We start from the raw sequence: 24,321 nt of genomic DNA on the forward strand, positions 1-24,321 counted from the left end.
CTTTCAAACTAAGAGCTATGAGCAGAAAGATTAAGTGAATTTAACATGTGTAGTCTACAGTAAAAACAAAGGGCAGAGTTGACTGTCTACAGAAGTATAATTCACACCAGCTTGAGCAATTTTGCTGGGAATCATTAGAATGGAATGATTGAAGGAGGGGACTGGAGTCAATTGTCCAGCTAATAGTGGCCCCAGGATGAGACCTGGGCGACCATTGGCAGGAGGTTCTAGGTCTGAGTCTAGAGACCAGTTGGTTGAGAATTTGAGACAGGAAAGAAGTCAAGAGTGGACCATTTGGAGGTTCTTAAGAAGCAGCAAAGTGGGCTCAATTTTTCTTAGCTTCACTGCTCATTAAGGTCAAGTTAATCTGTCCAGGTTTGTGGGCAGGCATAGTTTGATTTGGGGTTGACACTCAGGGTATTGGGGACTTTGGTTTGACTGCGATGGTTGTGTCAATGGTTGGGATTGTTAGTGAGGTGACAAGAGATTAACTTTCCAATTTGGATTGTAATTAGTAGTTTTTGATATGTGCATAATCCTTATAGCCATAATTACTTCAACCCCTTTGTTGGATTATTTGATTCTGGGAAGCGGACAGATTACCTAGATGCAAGTACTGGATTGGATGAGAAAGACGTGTAACAGGTGCTAGAAGTGTTTTCTGTAGGCATTACTTGGGGTTCATGGCTGAAGGATGGGCCTTTGCTTTTGGCATGTGGAGTAAGGGCAAGGAGTTATAAACAGTGCCCCATGAATTCTGCAGCAATGGATGCCATCCGCTGCCATGATAGTGTGCTTTGGAATCTTTCATTTAAAATCAAATAATGTTTCTAACCCTTATGGTTGTGAAGATAATTTTAAAAATGTGAACTGACTCTGCACCTAACCAGAGTAGACATTCTGAGTCAGTGGAGAGCCTTAAACAATATCTTTGACATGTATGAATGCCCCCCTTCATCCCAATGTGTTGTTAATTCTGAAATCTAAAGATGCCAATTTCAAAGTCAACACTTAAGCACATTAGTAAATAACACATTACCAAGCTGTCATCCTCATGTTCCAAAGACACAACTGTCCCCTAAGCTGCTGCCGAAACGTCCAGCTTCCCTCTCCGTTAAAAAATTTAAAGTGCTGCTATGCCTTATGTATGCAGAAATGTACAGCATAGTGAAAATGTGGGGACAGCAAAAAAACAAACAAAAAAACCTAACCAAAACAAAATTTATTAAAATAAATAAGACAGGGCTACTGTATCATATTTTTTATTTCTTATTTCATTCATTAAAAAGCTTCTTTTTAAACAAATATTCTTGCCAGTTTCATTTATGTTCAGTCTACTACACCAGAATGCTATAGAAACCAGGGAACTTGCTACAGTACTTAGATTCAGCTTGCCATGAAGTACCCAGGGCTGGATTATATATAGTATTTTGAAAGATTTCTGTTCAATTTGGTGTGTGTAGGGTTTACTTCAGTGTTATAGTGTGTTATTTGTGGTTAATTAATTGACTTGAAACGTAATGGTATGTCTTCACTGCAGAGTTAACTCACGTTTTTTACACTCGAGTTACTCCTCCTGAATTAGTCTACCTTGAATGAGAGTAACCACACTGAAATAACACTTTAATTGCTGTGTTCACACTGGTGCTGCGCTTGTGTTTTTCCCTAAGGCTTCTGAGGGCACATCCCATGATTCTTAATGCTGCAGTATGTTAAGTCATGCTATGAGTTCTTTCACAGTGTATTATGTGAGAACTTGTCTGTCCTTTCTGAGCACCCAGGGAGGATTATGGGAAGGCAGTGGAGGACTGGAGGTAGTCAAGCCTGCATCCACACTGCAACATTGTTGTGCTAGCAGCTGATGAGTTGTGTGCACCCAAGCTTTAGCCTATATTCCTTGATGGGCTAGCTAATTCAAGTTGAAAAACACTCAAGGTAAGGGTTTTTTGTGTGTGAAAGAGAGCTGAGTTAGTGGCAACGCTCAATTTATAACTCAAGTTAACTTTGCAGTGAATATAAGCCCTTGTTGTTAATAAAGTTAAGCAAAGATGGATGCTCCTTGTTTTGGCCAGGATGTTGTAAAGAGAACAAGCATCCAATACTAATTCGTTAGCAAAGATAAGATGGGAGATAATGAGCTTAAGGTGGAACAAGATAAATGTAGGTTAAATATTGGGAGAAATAAAACTACATATACAGTTGGGTCAATGGCCAAGGGAAGTTGTGAAATTACTATAATTGGATACGGTCAAGGCTAGCTTAAACACACACCTATTAGAAGTGATTTAGAAATACATTCATCTTGCCATGCTGCGGGGGACTGGCATAAAATGATGCATCCAGAGTGATTCATGACAAGTCTGTAAGTCCCACATCGGTGTGTCTTCCATTTGTTAGGGTAACTTGATAACTTTCAGTTATGTTTGAGTTTAAAGGGACATTGCCAACTAAAAATCATACGCTTGGCCAGTGTGTGGCTAGCCCCTGTGTAGGCATTTTGGGTGTGGTGACGGAGGTGAAGACAAAAGGAGCTCCCACCTCTTTTCTCCAGCTCAAGGGCTGATCATGATCCTGTTGATGAGTATGTTCCCTGCTCCTCCTTGTGTCTTGTGGGTATAGGTAAGTGAAAGAAAGGAGGGGAGGGAAACATTGTGGGAAGGTTTGGGTCACAACCCTACCTTTCTACTCCCATTCTAGTCTGCATTTGAAAGGGGGATATGTACACCCCTTTCAAGGATTGGATAAATTCCATGCCAGTGAGCACCACCTCAGAACCCCTGGCAGAATTTTAAGAAGAAATGAACAATATGATAGGTACTGATGTTTATATTACTGTAGCATCCAGAAGTCCTAATTGTAGTTGAACACCCATTGTGATTGACACTGTATAAATATGTGTATAGACAAGATCTCTGTCCCAGGGAGATTACAGTCTAAGACCCCGATCCAGCGAACACTTATGAACATGCTCAACTTTACACATGTGAATAGTTCCATTGAAGTGAATAGTACCGTAACCCACGTGTACAATTAAGCTTGTGCAACAGTGTTTGCAGGATGGGGAATAAGAAGACAAGTCACATAAGAAGTATGTGTGTGGGGGGAGGTGGAAAAAAAAGAGTAGGAACTGAAAACTTAGAAAGGGGAACAAGAAGGATGTCATATGCTTAGCTTATGCATGTTTTAGAAGCAAGAAATTCAATTATTAGCTGAAAGTAGGCAGGAGACAAATAACGTTGAAAATACTGCAGATCTACTATGTAACATTTTTTCCCCTGTGAATATTGCTAATACTGCTTGATTCTGTTGCTCATTAAAATACATAACTGTGCCTTTTTGATTTGGCTAATAATATACGGCAGCTGTATCAGTCATTCTGGAGGATTTTATGGTGGAGAACATCTCCTGTCCTTGCTTTTTGCCTTGGCACAAGTCCTGTCTCATTTTAAACTTAGTTAATAATAGAGCCATAGAGATCCCCTGAGCCACCATGTAGTAATTTAATGGCCTATACCCCTGAGCTGGAAGGCCCATATAAGAGTTTTAGCTCAAAAGCATCAATCACGCACAGATTAAATGAATGGGAATGATAGAGCTTATCCTCCTTCAGAAGCGGTTTACCCTGCTGTAAACATTTATATCTGACTTTAGCGAGCATGTTCCACTCCTGGTATAATTTAGAATTGGGACAATTAAAAGATTTGCTGGAAGGCATGACCTGTTTACATTCATGTTGACACAGGTACTTTTCTGCCCATGTGATTCTGGGATTGGCAAGTGTGTAGTGCACACACCCTGCCTAGGTGAGGGAGGGGCTTTTCAACTGACCAGGAATTCAATGTGCATTCACTAAAAGACTTGGACATAAAGCATTCTGAGGTGGAACAGTTGATTATTTGGCTGAAAGTTGAAAAGTTCATGTTGCAAAGATTTATTAAAGTTATTAAAGGGGGAAAGAACATTTTATTTCTTCAAAGTACTCTCTATTATAAAGACATCACACAGAGAAATTCAGGCACTTAAGTAGGTTTGCTATAATTCTGATGAAATAAACAATCAGCTAAGATAATGGCTAATTATTATGTAAATTTCATTTTAATTCACTTGAAGAAGGAAGGAATTATGGTGTTATTGGTTTCAGGAGACAGATACACATCCTGGTAACGCTGGTCCATTCTTAATTACCATGGCAATTAAAACAAATAAAACAGACATTCATTAATGTAATTCAACATAACTATTCTAGTAAGGGATAATATTGATATTCCCATGACATCTGGAGCTGCATATTGCAATCTGCATCACCTTTTTGATATTATATCTTGACAAGCATGTTTCTTTTTTATTCTCCTGGATGAAATTTAGAGATCTAATGGAGAGTGTTTTGGCTTTTCACAGGATGAATTGGATGAACTTCGAGCTGAAATGGAGGAGATGCGTGACAGTTATTTAGAGGAAGATGTTTATCAGCTGCAGGAACTCCGGAAAGAGCTGGACCGTGCAAACAAGAACTGTCGCATCCTGCAGTATCGTCTCAGGAAAGCAGAACAGAAAAGTTTGAAAGTTGCGCAGACAGGCCAAGTGGATGGAGAGCTCATTAGAAGTTTGGAGCAAGATTTAAAGGTGGGTAAGGTACTTGTTTGGAGTATATTCGTAGGAAAAAGTGAAAGGACACAATCTTAGTCTCTTGTCAAAATAATAGATATAAAAGTAACATAAAACAATTATTTGTATTTCTCAAAATATCAGACCCAGTTTTCCTTATTTCTTGGCAGAAAGCAAATGTGCAACTTAATTTCATGAAAAAAGGGACTTAACTAAATGAAAACTATACACAAATTCAAATGAAAGGAACACAATCAAGTTACATTTCTATCTTGTTCACCTTTGCCTTATCCTGTCAATCAGGGTTGGAGGCTGTTGTTGTTCATCTCCAAGTGTTATTGTCAAGAGCATCTTCCAAGCTGACACCAGCCTCCTTCGTGGTGTTCTTCAGAGTCTCAAACTACTGGGTCTCCCTCATGGTCTTTGTCCCATGACTACTAGCTCTTGTCCTTTCTGGCCAACATATCTTGTCATCTCAAGTGACCAAGCCATCTCTGTCAATGCTCCCTCAGCTGCATGGGGCTGGAATACAATAGCCTTTGTCCATTTTTTACTGCCATTAGGTGAAGCACTTGCATGCCGCTTCCGGTTGATGCCCTAGTATAGTACTGATATATTCCCTGAAGGTGAAGATCATAGAGCATGTGTGACTGGCACAACTTTTACAAAGCAGCTGGCTGGGCCTGATGTTCTTGGTTTGAAACTGAAGTTCTTTCTCCTAGATGGACTGCCTGCCACAGCTAACCAGCCCCACCTGCCCAGAGCAATCTGGCTCTAAAGTGCTAGACACCCCAACCTTTTAACACTCCCACTTCCAGTTAAGAACACCTCTGCCACGAGAAGGCAAGTGGTAGGAGTTTAGCAGTCAGAGGCTTTGTATTGCGCCAACTGCATGAGGCATTTTCTAGGGTGTGAGAACTGATCCTCAAACCCACCTCAGCCATAATAGTTCTTTAGGAGTTATGTTAATAGATTTCTCGTAAAAATGATTTTCTTTCTGTATTACCAAAAATCGTAGACTACTGTATCTAAATTTTAAAAATCTAATATATTTTCAACATTTATGCTGTTTATTTCCTCTTTTTGCATTTCACTTAGCTTGGAAAATTGAAAATACGCTAATTAAAATCATGTTTCCTTTTAGTCAGTTCCAATTCATGGTGATCATCCCTTAGCAGTTTGGTACAATGTTTGGGTTGCAGACACTGTTGAAAAATACCATTCCTATAAAAATAAACAGTTTATATTGAAATAATTTTGTGGAAATGTTTCCATTTACGTTAAGCTTTGTAAAAACAGAGTTCAGTTATGCTGGAACTAGAACGTGCAAAATAAAAAGCTTCCTGCAACTGCTATCGTATTGCAGTTCAAAATCAGCTTCGCTTTTCTAAATATGTCTGGGAGGAATATTCATCCTTGCCTGTGTTAAGCTGAACCTAGCAAACCTGTGTAGTCTTCTTTATTTTTTGGTTTTCTTGTCACTTTTACCTAGTACTGACTGCTGTTGATGCAGCAAGACCTGGTAGATGAGGCTGCCACACAGGTGCTGTTTTGATCAAAACTGTGATCTGTCAATTTTAACAGTATAACTTCTGCATTTTTATTATTATTATTATTATGCTATCCCTAGGGTTTCTGAGCTTGATATGTCAAGGGAAATGCTTTGATAACTCTGAAGTTTCCATCTTCATTTTCTCCATTGGAAACATGAATGTAAATTCTCCTATGGTTTGAGTATTCAAAACTGGGTCTAATAATTTAAATTGAAGATCCCTTGATTATCCAAGATTATAATGTATGTATATTGCATGTTCAGGTAGTTAGATTTCTTATGTGGTGTTTATGCTATTCTAACCAGGTAGCCAAAGATGTATCTGTCAGACTGCACCATGAACTGGAGAGTGTGGAGGAGAAACGTGTGAAAGCAGAAGATGAGAACGAAATCCTTCGGCAGCAGATCATTGAGGTGGAAATATCCAAACAGGCACTACAAAATGAGCTGGACAGGTTGAAAGAGGTAAGCACTAGCCAGGAAAATTATGCAGAACCATGTTCTTGGTTTAAATGGAAAGCTTGTTATCGAAGCATTTTAGAATGTTTCTGAAACAAAGATATTAAAATACCTTCTTCCATTGGAGCTGCTGATACAATTGGCACTGATAATCATCTGCAAAATCTTTTTATTTGCCCAGTGGCATTCATAATTTAGAATCCATTGAGAAGCCATCAACTATTTTTTATCCAGTGCCCATTACGGTGCGTATACCCCATTTTCCTGCATGCCTCAGTTTTTACAAAGGCAAAGCTCCCATTGACTTCAATATGATAATGTAAGATCTGGGAGTTTTGCTTATGTTAGGATTGAGTAAATCCTACAAGATTTGTTCCTGAAAGGTTAATTTAGATTGACAGAATAAATCTTGGCTTACCTTACTAGTTGACATCAGTTGGACTACTGGTGGAGCAAGGCAGGTAGGAATTGGTTTGTAATGCACAAAAACCATTGAACTGAGAAACAAAAATGTTGTGTGTTAGGAAAAGGAATAATTTCTTGACACATATTCATAATGGATACAATGATGCTGCTTGGATGGAAGTGAAGTGAGGAATGGACGATACAATAAAGGAAGATGGAAGACCAAACATGGCTCATACCCTGGTCTATGGTAGCATCTCTTTTCTTGTCACAGTACAGCATATTGGTAGCCACTGTCTCTGGCCGTTCTTAAACCAGATTGAGATAGAACATTTAAACATAATGAGGTAAGCCATTTATCCTCTGAGCTGTGGACAGATTTAGAGAGCTGGTGTAATTATGTGCTTATTTTAATCTTTCAAACAATGCTTGTGAATCAACTGGCACAAAACCTGATTCATTGTATAAGGTTGACAAACCGTATTTAATTTCTGTGTGCATTTGGGTTGTGACGAGAATGAGCTCATTGCAACAACTTTGGAGTTTACTATACATAAAGTGGCAGATCCTCAGCTGGTGTAAACTTCAGTGGAGCTATGTCAGTTTATACCACCTGAGGATTTGCCCCAAAAGCACAGTCTGATTGATGCCTTAGTTATAGAGAGTTTTGTTTATTTGTTTTTTTAGTTTAAGCTATTTGCAGATGCTGTGCTTATAGGGCATCATAATTTGCTAAAAGACATGGCAAGCACATGCCATACAAAACCCTGCCATCCACTATACAAGCTGTTTTTTATAACTAGCTGTGCATTGTTGTAATGCACTGGTTATCAAACTGCAATCCAGAGAGCCTCCTGCCTGGTGGTCTGTAGGAGGAAGTATTTTGAGAACCAAGGTATGGCTGATCAGAGCAATGGGAGACCAAATGGTCCAACAAAGGAAAATTCTCTATGGAAAGGATAGAACGATAGGATTCAGTCAAGCTGAGGACCTGTTAGGGAATAGGTAGGGCATAAGCTCCGAGCCAGTTATTAAAAATGTACCAAATATTTGTCTGTATTGAGTGCCGGAGGTTCACTTAGCACTGAAAATGAAGAAGTGGTTCCTGCCTTAAAGAGCTTACAACCAAATAACTGGAAAATGCCGTTTATCTTCAGCATTATTTGATAGAGACAAAGCTGTAAAGGAATATAGTGTAGACATGCTGGTAGGAAAGTTAGTCCGTTGGTAATCAGTAGAAAAGCCATCCTAAAGGCCGTTCAGAAAATCCTTCATCTTTTGTATACTGTAATGTTCTTGGAGGCCTTTGCAAGGTGTGATGATGGCCTCAGAATCAGGAAGCTGTATAACAATCTCTGTCATCCTTTTAATAAATAAATAAACAAGGCTTCTGTTCAGATTGCTGTGATCCACCATGCCAGGTTTAAATGTTTTAATCTGGAAGGAAGGGAGAAGAATATGTTTCTTGCTCAAGATGAGGACAGTAATGCATACTGAGAGACAAACTCTGGTCCCCTCCACCTGGCCATAGCAGGCCCTTAACCATAGAAAAGATGCTCAGTAGCTGTGCAGATGGGAGGGAGATAGGATTTGGAGACCCTGCACTGAATTCCGCAGAGCTCTGCATTGTAAGAGCAACCTGCAGCCAAGTGCAGAGGGAGAGGAGGAGTGGCAAAGTGGGGTGTCAGGGAAGGGGCAATCAATCCACAGTTACGGGGATAGGATGGATGTGCACTGGCTGTGAGGACTGTTACAGCCCTGTGGTTGCAGTTGTGGCTGTAATGTGCCTTTGTGACTATTATGCAGGATGGGGAGTAGGACTACTCCTTCCTCCCAAGCCCAGCCTCTGACAGAGGTTTCCAGTGTGTAGCCTAGCCATTGTACCTATGTCCTGGGATCTAGGATTTGATCCTAGGTTGGGATAATGTTGTAGATAAAATTATATATATTAAAAAAAACCCTACAATAAAAGAATGTTGAAGTTGTGAAGTTCAGCTCTCATAAGTTAGGAAATGCCAGAATTAAGGCTTCCTGTGCAACCATAACTTGACCTTTTTGGTGCATGTGCATTATGATACAGTCTTTTAAATTACATGATTACAAACTATTTTTTCCACAGGACCCCTGCCCTATTCAAGGCATAGGTAGGATGGTGCTCACTGAGTGGGTAGTTAATGTACAAAAATTTGATTATCAGCTCTTCAGTCTAGCAGACAAAGATATAACAAGATCCAATATCTGGAAGCTGAAGCTAGACAAATTCAGACTGGAAATAAGGTGAAAAAAATGTAACAGTGAGGGTAATTAACTGTTGGAACAATTTACCAAAGGTCGTGGTGGATTCTCCATCACTGACAATTGTTAAATCAAGACTGGATGTTTTTCAAAAAGATCTACTCTATTTCAAACAGGAATTAATTCAGGGAAGTCCTATGGCGTGTGTTATATAGAAGGTCAGACTAGATGATCACAGTGGTCCCTTCTGGCTTTATAATCTATGAAGTTCTCTTTATCCTCATCATTCAGCATGTGACTCCATGCATTATTTACTACACACCATCCAAACATTGAACAGAAGAGAATTATTGATTTCCTCTTGGGTTTTCTTATGGTGCTCTCTCATCATAGTATCTAAGTGCTTCACAAACATTAATGAATTTATCTTCATAATACCCTTGCCCTTGTGAGATGAAGTAATATTATCCCAGGTTTAGAGATGGGGAACTGATGCACAGAACTGTCAAAAGTATCAACTCCTTTTGGGTCCCACATCTGAGAAGCCTAGGACCTGATTGTTTCAGAATTCTTAGCATTTTATAGCACTTTATATATTCAGAGCAGAGCTCCCATTGAGCTGCAGCTGTCAGTGCTCAGCACTTCTGCAAATCAGACCTCAGTTGTCTCAGTTTGGGTACCCAGAACATTGAGGAACAGACAGTGGCCAACTGTGAAAATGTTAGTTTATACAATTTGCCCAGCATCAAATAGGTGGTAGAGGCAGGGATAGAATTCAACTTTCTAGGGCAGCATTCAGCTGCCTTAATGAGACCCTCCTTTCTCTTCCTGCAGTAGCCTGCCTCATTCACTACACACCTTGCAGTTTCTATAGCAAATGAAGCTGGGGTCTTACAGACAACAGCCTCCTTCACTATACAATCCTGATTCATCCCCAAAGTGGATGAATCCTGTGGACTGAATGAGGCAGCGATCCTGTGAGAGAAATAGTATGTCATCATGTAACTAAAGACAGCATCATAATGTGTGTTCACAAGGAGGCACAGGCAACCTCTAATTCAGTCATTTCCTAACCTTTGAGTGCCTGACTTTGCAACCTTTATGTTCTTTAAACATTTGTGTGTGTGTGTGTGTGTGTGTGTGTAATTTTCTAAGATTTTTTTTAAGCTTACAAATTGAGAACACAAATTCCATTGTGTGGTACCATAATGACCCCTCAAGCCCCATGAGTCCACATCAGTGTTAGAATCTTCACAGCCTCATTCTTGGACATGACTGAACCATTTCAGCCAAAACTAAGAAAAACAACATAAACTCAGCCTGAGACACCTATCATCGAAAATTTTAACCTGAGTGGTTTATGTTTGGCAAAATTATAAGCAATGAAAATAGGTCCTTATAATGGAAAGCATCAGGCAACTTTAGCTTTAAGTGACACTACTTGTGTTGCATATAATATGGTTCAGTCTTTAAACTTCAGTAGCTGCCTAGAAATGGCAATGGACCATTCCTGCTCCACATTGCACAAAAGTATTGAAAATGCATAGAGCCTGCTTCTTTTCCCTGAGAGGAGAATAGATTGTGTCTTTTATTTGCAGCTGCTAAATGTATATTTTGATGTATTCTTTGTGCTTGGAGTTTTCAGCCAGCAAAGAGAAAAAGACAGATAGTGACATGGCAGGGTTCAAGTTGCTTGAAAAGGGTAGCCCTGCTGAAAAAGACAAAGAATGGGGAGGATTAGGAATGAAGTAGCAGCTGCAGAAAGATTTGACATGAATGTTATAAAATGGTTTAGCAAGAAATGAATGAGATTGTGTAACCAGGGAGAAAGGGGGATTTATTTTCTGTGGAAAAGCCGTATTGAGCAGCTGATAACCTTCTTCCGTTGTCATTGAAGGCATAAGGGCTGGTGGGGGTGAGGAGGGAGCACTTTCTCTGTCACTGGGAGCTGAGACATAACTGCCTCTCCTAGTTCCCCCTGTCCTGCACAGGCTCTCTTAGCTAATTCAAAGATAAAATCAATTGCATTTGGAATCCTTCCCGCTGAGTTAAAATCCCTTTTTCCCTCAGCATGCATGAATGGTGTTCTCCAGATTTCTTTATGCAGGAAATCACTTACAGTTATTGGAGGGCCTTTATTGTAACTGAGGCTTGTTATCATTCTCCGGAAGGAAGGCACAGGTAGAATGAGAAAGCGAGACAGTGAGAGGAAACAGGTCCTGTTCATTTTCATCTGAGAGGATGGAGAAATGAAGGTCTGGGGACGAGCAGTACTCTCGTTAGGGTGCATGAATTTAGATCAAAACTAAAGCATACTGTAAATGAGGTTCTGCAGGGTAGCTGCAAACTCTTTAAGACAATTGTGTCTCCCAGTGCTCTTCAATTTGGAAGATCACTTGGTAATAGAGATGCTCTCATGTACCCATCCCAGCCCTCAGCCCCACCCTACCCCTCCACTGCTTGGCTCTTGGAAAGTTCTTACTACAAAATACCACATAGGGCTTGAACAACCGCAGCTCAAGAACCGCTACTTTAAAGTAAAAGTTAATTTTCTTTTGTGGTTGAAATATTGTTAATACTGTTAAACAAAATGGAAGGCTGTATTAAGACACTAATAAAAATAGAAGTGACGGGTCACTGAACTGGCTTTATCCTATGCTGTTTAGAGCTAAATTCTGACCAGAGAGACACATGCACAACTCCTTTGAAGGCAGTGGAAGTAGAAAGGATGTGTCTGAGAGAAGAATTTAGCTTTATTTACATGATATGGTAAAACAATCTGGAGGTTACTTGTCAGGGCTGTGCACAGGGAGTTATCCTCAGGATCCAGACCAACTGCTGGCTGCTCCTCGACTAACTGCTGCTAGGCAACAAATGAGCCCAGTTATGCTGCCTTGGAACTGACAGAGTGGCCACAGCTCCTGATTGGCTGCTGGTTTAGCAGCACTGCTTATAAGCCTGGCCCCCACAACAGATAAGCGGCTCCTCAATGTGTACCATGCCCACAGCTGCATTTGCCCTTGTTTCAGTCTCCTCTCTGGTGTAAATATACAAGGTACCGGGTAAAGATCAGGCTTCAATTCCTTTGGCACAGTTCGCAGAATTTACTCCTCTAATGTATCATTTGGAGAACACACATCCTATCATCTATTAAGCTAAGACTCTATGATTCTGGTAGCGCTTGACAAAGTTCAGTCACTTCTCTAGTGAAGCTAGAGGGTGGATTCTCATAGCTTCTTAATTCTTTGTATCAAAAGCAAATATTTTTTTTTCATGCACCTTTTGTTTCAGTTAGCTAGCACCAGGTTTGAAGTGTAGGGATTGGTTGGGCACCAGTACAAGAAGAGGGGAGAGAGAATCAGTAAAGTAACTTTTAAAAAGCATGGCAAAGTCATCCTGTTGACATGGTAATCCAATTTAGGGGTTACTAACTGTGAGAGCTATAGTAGTGAAGTCTTCTGCAATGATTAGTGAAGAAATTGAAAAGCAAAATGTTCTCCTGTAGTGCAATTTTGTAGTGTCTGACTTTTTTTCTCTTGGAAAAATAATGAACCAGAAGACTCCAGTATCAGCCAGTATATACATTCTTATCATGCACATCATTCTAGGTATTTCTTACTGCAGTCCTCGTTTGGCAGCAGCCATTTGATTGTGTTTACAAGCCCCAGTGTCACCATTTGAGTATAATATTCTGGGAATGATTAATTAACAATGCCTCTGCTGATCATAGTCTAGCTTTTTAAAACATGCCTGCAAACCTAATCCCATGGTACTCAAACTGGGCACAGCCTCCAAAGAACACTGGCTTCCTATAAATCAGACTGTCCACAGCCTCACTCCTTGAGGCTTTTATAGACCTCAGCTGACCTTTACATGTAGATAATGTTACTGTTTGGAATGATGACATTCACAGTGGGAAAGTGATCTACCGTAGCTGCAGATTTGCCAAAATGCCAGTTAGTTACAATGAAACCTGCTTAATAAATTAGCTGAGATTTGGCAAATGCCAGATTCTAGGCACTTTTGTTTTTAAATATTTTTGAAGCCTTTAGGTATGAAAACTAGTGCAGATCTAACCCCCCGCCCGAAAGTTCACAGCATACATCCATTTCCCTTTCTTCCATCCCATTGGCAAACACCCTCCCCCCCACCTAAAAAACTCAAACATGTTCCATATCGTATTTGCTGTGGACTTGGCCACCGTGGTGAAGGTATCATCCTGAATATTCAGTCTTTTACTGTGAAATTCCTTAGGGGTTAACTCTGTGATGAGGCTTAACCCCCATCACCTGCAAGACTAGTGAATACACCTAATTAATCATGCTCTGCACCTAGGGAGGTGAGTACCTAATTGGCTCCTGGCCAGAGCAGGCAGAGCTAAGCCATTATAAGTAGACTGAAAGAGGTCAGTTGAGGGGGAAGACTGTAGGGGAGACATGTCTCTCTGGTGGAGAGAAACCCAGGGTTAGGGTAACAGACAGAAATAATGGGGACAGTGTGTAACAGAGGCAGCATAGGCTCCTGTGAGAGAAGCTGCAAAATAGGGATTTTGCAAGTACAAGAAGAAAACTTCAGTAGTCCAAGGGGCCAAGAATTATCCAGATTTATTTAGAGTTGTTGGTAATACTCCAGACGGGAGGTTGAACTTTGTGATTTGGCCCGAGGGGCTGAGCCACAGAAGATTTGGAGTCAGCAGCAGGCAGCCAGCAGGAGGCACTGAAGTTGAATATAGTGGCAACATCCCACACTGATGCAAACGGGCACTTGAAGGATGAGTGAGCCCTACCACATTTTAGTACGAGCATGGGATTGTGGAGACTCACCTCTGAAGAAGGAGGGAGATACCAACTGCCTTAAAGGTGAGGTGCAGACGGATGGACTAAATCTCTCTTTTTTTTTCCCTTTCCTATGCGGAACCTGGAGGCTGTAATCTGCATGCTGGCAGCCCAGCGCAAGCAGATGCATGCCTTTTGTTGCATCTGTTACAAGGACAGAAAGAGCAAGAGGCTCAACAGGCTCAACAAGAACGTTTCCTGTCATGCCTAGAGAAATGGACCCCAGGGTCCTGGGTAGTTTCAGGAGAAGAAAATTCTGCCAGAGCAGTATCCGGCCTAGCAAAATTGGGCCCAGGTGATGACCCAGAGGCATTTTGCGCAGCTTTGAGGGGGTAGCGACTGCAGCAGGATGGACTGAGTCCTCTTGGGCAGCTCAAGAGGCCCAGTTCCTCTTGGGAGAAGCTCAAGTGACCTGCCAAGCTTTGTCTGATGAGCAGGCGCAGTCCCGTAGAATTGTAAAAGATGCCATTTTGCGTAGGCTGGGACTGAGCCTGTCCCCTGTGGTGTGTGCCCTAAAGTGGCAGTGCAGCATTTATGGGATCTGGGTGCTATCCAACACAAACTCCTTAGATAAGGTGGAGGACCTTGTAATTTTAGATCAATTCCTAAGGCTTTTGCCTGCTGGAGTCCAAAGCTTGGTCAGGATGTTTTGACCGACCTCTACTGATGAGGTGGTGGAGAGGGCGGAGGCCTACATGGAAGGGGATAATACTGAACCCCCTGGTTGGGGGAGTTAGTTCAAGGGGACTGTTAGAGGAAAGCAAGGTGACCGAGAACTCTGACCCTGGGATGGCATGGAGCACATACGGGGGGGAGAAGTTCTTAAGAAACCGAAAGAGGTTGTGGTGCCTTAGTCATCACAAGGTATGTGGGACAGGCCTCTGGGTTGATGAGGAGAACACAGTTGTGCATTTCTGGTGTGGCCAACCGAGTAATAAAAGACTACTCACACATGAAGTGCTGCTGTTTGGATTGCTACCACAGCCCAGTCTATTCTCGCAGTACGGGGTGCAATCCAGTGTAGCAGATAAGTGCTAAAGAGGCTGGCCCTGAAATGAGAGGATTGATTGGCTCCGGATGTGAGCAGATGGTAGTTTGGGAGATTAGTCTCCTGACTGAAAATAGTCTGGTGCACGTTTCCTGTGGGCATGGAGATAGAGGAGTCTACCTGACAGCAGAAGTAGAGAGAGATATACAAGTCAGAGGAACAAACTGAGGGCTGGTGCAGTAAAAGACCAGCCTTGGCCCATAGTTGTGGGCAGAAGCTGGCTTAATTTCCCATCTTTATTAGAAGACAAAGTACCGCATGGATGAGTTGACCATAAGACGTCCATCCCCCAAACACGGTCTGTTTGACCAGGTGTCCCAGAGGTGGGACCACAGTGCGTGGACTCAGTGGACTGGGAGAAGTTAGTCAAGAGAGGTGAACAAGAAATGCCAGGTCAACTACAGGCCACGGAGACAGTCACAGAAGGCAAACCAAGAGCTGAAGGAGATGTAAGCCTCATGATAGAAGATAATAGAGGAGGCCACAAAATAAGAGCAAGACCTGGTTCTGACAATGCTAGACCTGGTGTTTAAAAGAAATGTCGGCAACAACTCGAACAGGAGCTAGCTGCCCTGTAAAGCATGGGAACATCTGACAAGGGTGCCCTGGCTTCTAGAAGCCAAGAGCAGGTCCCTGCCAAGAGGAAGTTAATTGGGTGAGTTCATGCCGAATGGATGTCCTAAGCATGGAGATGGGAGAAGCTGCTTGAACGTGGACCCTGACCCACCACCTCCAGGCTGACAACAGGAGGACACACCATCCGTGGAGAGTATGCAGATCCGGGAACTTCGAGAGAGATTAACTGCTGCAGAGAAGGCCTTGCAAATACACATCCAAGAGAGAGAATATTGGAAGGAATGTTATGAAGATTTGCTAGATTAAAAGTTGTTTGTTCATCTGAGTACACGATGTAGAGGAAGAGGAGGAGGGCCCCATACAGTGAAGGGGAGAGAGTAACCTTAGGGGTTCTACCTTGAGAGAGAGAGTGTGTGTACATACGTGTGTGTGAGAGAGAGATGGGGTTTAACACCCATCATCTGCAAGGCTAGTGAATGCACCCAATCAGTTCTGCTCTGCACCTGGGCAGTTGAATGGTTAATTGGCTCCTGGCCAGAGAGGGTGGAGCTAAGCCCTTATAAGTAGACTGAAGGAACTCAGTAGTGGGGGAGACTGCAGAAGAGACAGGTCTGTCTGACTGAGAGAAACCCAGGGCTAGGGTAACAGAGAGATAATGGAGTAGCACAGGCTCTTTTGAGATAGGGTTTTGCAAGGACAAGGAGAGGACTTCAGTAGTCCAAGGGGGCAGAAGAATTATCCAGATTCATTGGGACTTTTTCATGATACCCCAGAAGGGGTTTGAACTCTGTGACTTGGCCAGAGGGTTGAGCCACAAAAGATCTGGAGTCAGAGGAAGGCAGACAGCAGAAGCCGCTGAAGCTGAAGATAGAGGTAACATCCGACACCAATGCAAGGGAGAGTGATTGAGCCCACCATAACTCTGACTCTTTTCCCCTAGACTTGCAAAGTGCTACATGAAAGTTTACTCTAGAGAATCCCTATTAAAGCCCAGGGCACGAGCTAACAAATCCCCATGTGCTGTTGTAGAACAGTATGGTCAATACTGCATAATTTTACTTGCTCTTTCACTTGAGATGTGTGGAGAAATATTTTACGTTTGCTTTTTCATTGTCATTCTCATCATGGCCTGGGTAAGACTTTGTGCCTAGTAAATTTTAATGATGGTTTCCTATGTTGGCAACATAAGAATCTTTTTTTATATGGAACTTCTTTAGCTGGGCAGATATTTACTACATCTTTAGAATAATTGTGAATGTCCTTTGCTTTCTCACTCTCTGGTGAACTACTCAAGTCCAACTTCTAGTTTGTGTAGTCCTGTAAAGGAATTCTCACACAGTGGTTTCTCTTACATTTATACAGAAGCAAAGGGACTTACCAAAGCTGATGAGCACTTGAGATTGCATTGCTGCATGCAGATGTAATTTTCACCTCTTTCCAGATTTGCCCATTTCACCTGAGGGGAGTCCGTTGCCTACTCTCCCTCAGGCTTTCCTTCTGAGGATGGTAATTATAATCTCTGCTTGGTGCCCAGTAGTTGGAGACTGGAAAGGGTGCTGATTCATTGCAGCCCCAGGATACCACACCACCTGTCCCCTTCCTGTCCATTACTGCTCACTTTGGGAGCAGCACTGAATGTTTATAGGCTTTCTGTCAAAGGGATGCTGTGAATGGTTTTTATTTGGTTGGTTTTGGCCATAGCTGGGGGCCCTCCAGAGGAGTCTGTGTGGACAGGAGCCACCACAGAGCCCAAATGCACCTGGCCTCAATTGTACAAATCAGTGAGCTCTAGCTGAATGAAGATGGGTGTAGCCAGCATGAAGCACTGTTCAGCTGGTGCTTGTGTTAGCTGGCATCCCAGACAAACACAGGCACACAGTCTCTGTGACATTCAACTTTCATCTCTTGCTTTGGCTGGCTAGCAGTGAACAAATGCCAATTGTTTTCATATCACATCTACAGTAATTTCATTCATGCATCTGGAGCTCTGGTTAGTCAGATGGAAAAGAGTAGGAGACAGTCTGTCAAAGTGAGAACAGGCAATTTTCTGAGATGCATATTGTCTTACCAAGGTTCCCAGATTGTGTGCAGCTCATGTTGTGGTGCCAGGCATAGAAACAAGTGTCACATCAGACAACATGAAACCCTGAGTGCAGAACTGTCAAGAAATTATTAGGTATGTGAAAAAAGTCAGTGAGTTATTGATTTTTTTTTCTGTTCTTCCTTGAAAGAGTTAATCAATTTCTCTTTACAAATTAATTATTTACAGTAGCTTCTGTAGAAGTTTCTGTAAAAAGTGAAGATATAATTGATTGTAACGGTGTCAAATGAATTATTAACATCATAGCATTCAAATAATCACAGAATGAATGAGCAGACAGCTTTTTTAAAATACCGGGGGGGGGGGGGGGAGGAGGTTAAACCTCCTAGTTTTGCCAAGATTTCCACTATTACTATACTCTTTTAAATATACATAGCTCTCAGTCGAGAAAAATAGACCTTCAGTAGAAACCCTTGGTGGTTTTCAGTAGATCTAGTGCAGCTGTATGTCTTGTGTTGCTTTGATCAATAAAGGAAGTTATCAATCCTTCCCTCCTCCTCATTACTGATAGAGTGGTAAGTGGAAACAAAATTGAAGGTTTTCTGTTTTTACCCCTTGGTTTGTGGAAATCTGAAGTTTCTGTTAATACTAGTAATTGAGAATACATCCATGAGCTGAGTTTCTAAATGTCCTCACACTAGGGCCTAAACAGGCTTGTATTTCTTGGAACTGTTTTTCTTTTGTTGTTCATAAAAACTTGTACCTAACAGCTAATGACTCAGTGAGGAGAAGGAGGATAGAATCGTAGGACTGGAAGGGACCTTGAGAGGTCATCTAGTCCAGTCCCCTGCACTAATGGCAGGACTAAGTATTATCTACACCATCCCTGACAGGTGTTTGTCTAACCTGCTCCTAAAAATCTCCAGTGAGGGAGATTCCACATCTTCCATAGACAATTTATTCAAGTGCTTAACCACCCACAACAAGGACGTTTTTCCTAATGTCCAACTTGAACTGCCCTTGCTGCAATTTAAGCCCATTGCTTTTTGTCCTATCATCAGAGGTTAAGAAGACTAATTTTTCTCTCTCCTCCTTGTAACAACCTGTTATGTATTTGAAACTGTTATCATGTCCCCTCTCAGTCTTCTCTTCTCCAGACTAAACAAACCCTTTTTTTTTTTTTCCAATCTTCCCTCGTAGGTCATGTTTTCTAGACCTTTAATCATTTTTGTTGTTTTTCTGGACTTTCTCCAATTTGTCCACATCTTTCCTGAAATGTGGCACCCAGAACTGGACGCAATACTCCAGCTGAGTCCTAATCAAAGCGGAGTAGAACGGAAGAATTACTACTTGTGTGTTGCTTACAACACGCCTACTCATACATCCCAGAATGATATTCATTTTTTTTTCTTGCAACAGTGTTATACTGTTGACTCATATTTAGCTTGTGGTCCACTATGATCCATCCCCAGATCCCTTTCTGCAGTACTCCTTCCTAGGCAGTCAGTTCCCATTTTGTACTTGTGCAACTGATTGTTCCTTCCCAAGTGGCGTACTTTGCATTTGTCCTTATTGAATTTCATTCTGTTTACTTCAGACCATTTCTCCAGTTTGTCCAGATCATTTTGAATTTTAATCCAATCCTATCCTCCAAAGCACTCGCAACCCCTCCCCGCTTGGTATCGTCCATGAATTTTATCAGTGTACTCTCTATGCCATTATCTAAATCATTGGTGAAGATATTGAACAGAACTGATCCCTGTGGGACCCCACTCAGTATGCCCTTCCAGCTTGACTACTCTCTGGGAATGGTTTTTCAACCAGTTATGCACCCACCATCCATCTAGATTCTATTTCGCTAGTTTGTTTATAAGAAGGTCATGCAAGACAGTATCAAAAGCCTTACTAAAGTCAAGATATACCACATCTACTGCTTCCCCCCATCCACAAGGCCTGTTACCTGTCAAAGAAAGCTATTAGGTTTGTCTGAACTGCTTTGTTTTTGACAAATCCACGCTGACTGTTACTTATCAACTTATTATCTTCTAGGTGTTTGCAAACTGATCGCTTAATTATTTGCTCCGTTAACTTTCCCAGGACTGAAGTTAAGATGACTGGTCTGTAATTCCCCGAGTTGTCCTTATTCTCCTTTTTGTAGATTGGATAGCTTGAGTTGTCTGTTGTTTTAGCATTACTACAGTAGAACCTCAGTTACAAAGTGACTGGTCAACCACACACCTCATTTGGAACTGGAAGTACACAATCAGGCAGCAGCAGAGACCCTTCCCCCCACACTCCCAAAAATGTATACCATACAGTACTTGTTAAATGTAAACTTTGAAAAAAATAAAGGGAAAGTTAATAGATTTGACAAGGTAAGGAAACTGTTTCTGTGCTTGTTTCATTTAAATTAAGATGGTTAAAAGCAGCTTTTTTGTTCTGCATAGTAAAGTTTCAAACTGTATTAAGTCAATCGTCAGTTGTAAACTTTTGACAGAACAACCATATCATATTGTTCAGAGTTACGAACAACCTCTATTCCTGAGGTGCTCATAATTCTGAGGTTCTACTGTATTGTGCTACAATACTTGTATAAATGATGTGAGTTTTCTCTGCAGAAGATACCTGTTAATTCAATTTCTTTAACGGCATTTTTCCCAATTACATTATTTTTCCATGAGAGTTTATCCTCTCAGTTTGCAAGCATTTTTGAAAGATGTTGTAATGGAGAATTTACAGTGTCTACTGGGTCACCATTTGGCCTAAATATTCCTGATGTTTTTCCTAATTTTGCTAAGTAATTGGACCAGCTGATAATAGAAAGCAAACCCCAGTAGAAAATATATTGAGAAATAGAGCTTAAAAATGGAAATTGGTTCCTTAGAAATGCTTCTACATAGACTACACTAGCATGAGCAGAGTAAGAGTTTACTTCTGTTTGAGAGGTTCCATTTCAAGAATACTATGTGCTGTCAGAGATAAATTGATCAAAACCACTCATTTACATAGTGCTTTTCACATTCAAAGCAAACATGAACTAACTTACATATGTTAGATATGAAAACTGAGACACTGAGCCAAATTCCACTCTGTCTCATCAGCTTAAGTCTAGAATATTCCTTGAAGTCAGTGGAGTTACTCTGCATATAAACTGGTGTAAATGACAGCAGACTTCAGCACAGAGCTCCAAATTCAGTAGTGATGATGCTGAAAATGGCCCACCTTGATTATCATACACATTGTAAGGAGAGTGATCACTTTAGATAAGCTATTACCAGCAGGAGAGTGGGGTGGGGGGAGAGAAAACCTTTTGAAGTGGTAAACACCTATTTTTTCATGGTCTGTGTGTATAAAAATATCCTCACTGCATTTCCCACTTTTATGCATCCATGAAGTGAGCTGTAGCTCATGAAAGCTTATGCTCAAATGATTTGGTTAGTCTCTAAGGTGCCACAAGTACTCCTTTTTCTTTTTGCGAATACAGACTAACACAGCTGCTACTCTGAAACCTGTCAGTATGAGGTCAGTTTTCTGTTGTCCTCCAGACCTTTTATGTTGCTCCAGTAGTAATAAAGGGGCCATAAACACAACTGTCCTCACTGGGAAATATCCCTAGTGTAGGAGCTTCTCCAGATAGTGTAGAGTTGATCATGTTCTATACTCACCCATGTTCCTGGGGTACAGATCAGGGAGAGGATGTGGCCAGAGCCCCAGTACACTCTATCTTGGATGAAACATAAGATCGGCCACACTGGGTCAGAGAAAAGGTCCATCTAGCCCAGTATCCTGTCTTGTGACGTGGCCAATGCCAGGTACCCCAGAGGGAATGAACAGAACAGGTAATCATCAAGTGATCCATTCCCTGTTGCTCATTCCCAGCTTCTGGCAAACAGAGGCTAGGGACACCATCCTGGCTAATAGCCATTGATGAATCCATCCTCCATGAATGTATCCCTTTCTATGGACAGATGTATGGGGAAGGCTGAGGTTTCTTTTAGTATCAGTAACTGCGAGTACATTGGCTCATTGAATTTGGAAAAATCCCAACAGTTGACCCTAAAAAGCCTGTATGTCTTGGTTATGTTTTCCCTTTCTTTCTTTCTCTTTCTTTCTTTCATTCATAACTTTGTCTGAAGTCTAAAGCCAAACAGCTTAGGATAGCCCTAATGTGAATTTAAGTATCAAAAGATACCCATAGCCAAATATGAAATTGTAAATTTATGCTCACGCAGATGGTGGACATGAACTCGGGGGTAGTTGGGTTGGTATGTCAGGAGTTCAGCAAAACGTTTATGTGAGTGTGGAGGGGAGAAAGACCCAGTTTGAGATATGCCTGATGTACATTTTGCTCCATTGCACTGCAGTTCCCATTCTCAATGGCCATCCCAAAGTATTCTCTTACAGTGAAAACTCTTCATCATGATTTCAGTTGTCCTGAAAGAAATCTGGGCCTTTTGTGCTCCTTTGGATACTGGGGAATGCAGTTCTCTTCAGCATCATTTTCTGTTATGTGCAGGACAGAGAAAACAAAGCAGAAACTGAATGGTAGTAAGGCAAACATTTCAAACTAAGGGATTAAAGTAATAAAAAGATGCAGCAAACAGCTCTGGTATCTGCTTAGATCCAAGAAGTCACTGCAGCTTTAAAACTAACTTTTTCAATATTTTTGTTAACTTAGACTTCTGTTTTCATTGAGCAGATTAGTAAATTAAGGGCTTGTATTTTCTTTTTATATTATTGTATCGGCTGAGTCCCCAGGCATTTGACTATGTTCTTTTTGGTCTTCTAAGGCCTTGTGATCCTTGCTACAGTCTCTGTTGTAGAGGAGGCCAATCTTCCTGTGCCTTCAGTTCTAGCCTCTTTTGAGTCCCCAGGGTTTGGTTTTGTTTGCTTGTTGCTACAGGCATGAGACACTTGGGCTGAATACACTTTCTTCTGTCTTATTTATTTCAATGCTGGCAAATACAGAATAAGCAATACAGTTCTCACACCACTATTTAAAGGCCCAGAGAATTGATTTTTGGAGGGTTAGTGAGATGATCTTTTGAGATGCATTGCCAAGGCAATTCAGTCATTCCACACACAAACTGTTTATGTGGGAGTGACTCTTTAGGTCCCTCCCCAACCTCCTGCTGCAGAGGGGAAGCCTGGCAGTCAGTTTAAATGGCTTTATATTTTCCAGGCTATGATCACAAGGAAAATAGCTGGGAAGTTAGCTTTTCTTTAGAAAACTAAACTTGAGATTCTCCTGGCAGCTTCTCCTTCTGGTATTTTCCCTTCTTTTACCCCCTCCACTCTGCCCTTTGCTGTGACCTCCTTCCTCTGCAGTTTCCCTTTTCTCTTCAGGGGGTCTCACTTCCTCTTCCTTTCCCCTCATGGAGTTCCCCTTGCTTTCCACCTCTGGCTTTTTCTATGCATTGTCTGGATGTGGAGGCCACGGATTGGATTTGGATTTGAGTCTGCTGCTTCTTGATTTGCTGCCACAAGGACAGCAGGCTTCAGTGGCCAGACTTGAGTGCAGACTAAAAAACCCTTTTTTTATTTTTACAGTGCCTGTTATTCTGGAGAAAAGTCTCCCCACCTACAACCAGGAAAACTGGAAATTTTACAACCTGTTTTCTTGAGATTTCCAGTGCTACCTGCTCCAAACTGTGTTGGAAATATTGTGAGAACAACCTTCTTTGATGTAATTTGGCCCTTCCATTTCTGGCTCTGGCCTGAGTCTGAAAGATCAGAGAGAAGAGGAAATAGAAAATAATGAAATTGATTAGCTTTTTTTTTTTCTTACTCCAAAAGTGTTTGATTTGAGCTTTGGGTGAAGTTTTTGGGTTCTTGTATTTTAGCTGAATGGATTGTCCATCATTCCTGGAAGCTGTAACAGAGACAGCGATTCAAGCAGGGCAGCATGGTTGAAATCCAAGGACAATTTCTTCTGTTTGTCTCTGCCACCTGATAATGATCCAGCAGTTGTAAAAGTAATCATGGTGTAACACTTTCATCACATGTTCTTTAGAAAGATTTAGAATGCAGGGAGAGTTTCTGCATTTCTCTTTACGAAGATTAGACAATAGCAGTGCCTGGAGTAGCCTTTCACTAAACATACTTCCTATATGTAATTTTGGGGAGGAAGAAAAAATGAAGTATAAAGTATGTTCTCTGTATGTTCCTACTGAGTGATATCAATATGCATCGTATAGAATGGGGTGGGCAAACTTTTTGGACTGAGGACCACTTCTGGGTATGGAAATTGTATGGTGGGCCATGAATGCTCATAAAATTGGGGTTGGGCTGTGTGAGGGGGTGAGGGCTCTGGCTGGGAGTGCGGGCTCTGGGGTGGGGCCAGAAATGAGGAGTTCAGGGTGCGGGTGAAGGCTCTGACTGGGGATGCGGGCTCTGGGGTGCAGGAGAGTGGGACTGAGGGGTTTGGAAGGCGGGAGGGGGATCAGGGCTGAGGCAAGGGGTTGGGGTGCTGGAGGGGGTCAGGGGTGCAGGCTCCGGGTGGCGCTTACCTCAAGCAGCTCCTGGAAGCAGCGGCATGTCCCCCCTCTGGCTCCTACATGGAGGC

At 41.7% G+C, this 24,321-nt stretch overlaps 1 protein-coding gene across 5 annotated transcripts in view; it reads left to right on the forward strand.

Moving 5' to 3' along the window:
• MTCL1 (microtubule crosslinking factor 1) overlaps window positions 1-24,321 on the forward strand; it is a 174,117-nt gene that overhangs the window by 17,811 nt on the left and 131,985 nt on the right. For all 5 annotated transcript variants that reach the window (XR_014710640.1, XM_084621872.1, XM_084621873.1 and 2 more), the window contains exons 2-3: window positions 4,399-4,623; window positions 6,464-6,622. Coding sequence is in view for 4 of the 5 variants with exons in the window: in XM_084621872.1 (XP_084477998.1) it covers window positions 4,399-4,623; window positions 6,464-6,622 (384 nt within the window). In the remaining variant the exon portion in view is untranslated. The remainder of the gene's footprint in view (window positions 1-4,398; window positions 4,624-6,463; window positions 6,623-24,321) is intronic.

This window comes from Lepidochelys olivacea (genome assembly GCF_965140295.1).
Source record: "Lepidochelys olivacea isolate rLepOli2 genome assembly, chromosome: 2".
NCBI lineage: Eukaryota > Metazoa > Chordata > Testudines > Cheloniidae > Lepidochelys > Lepidochelys olivacea.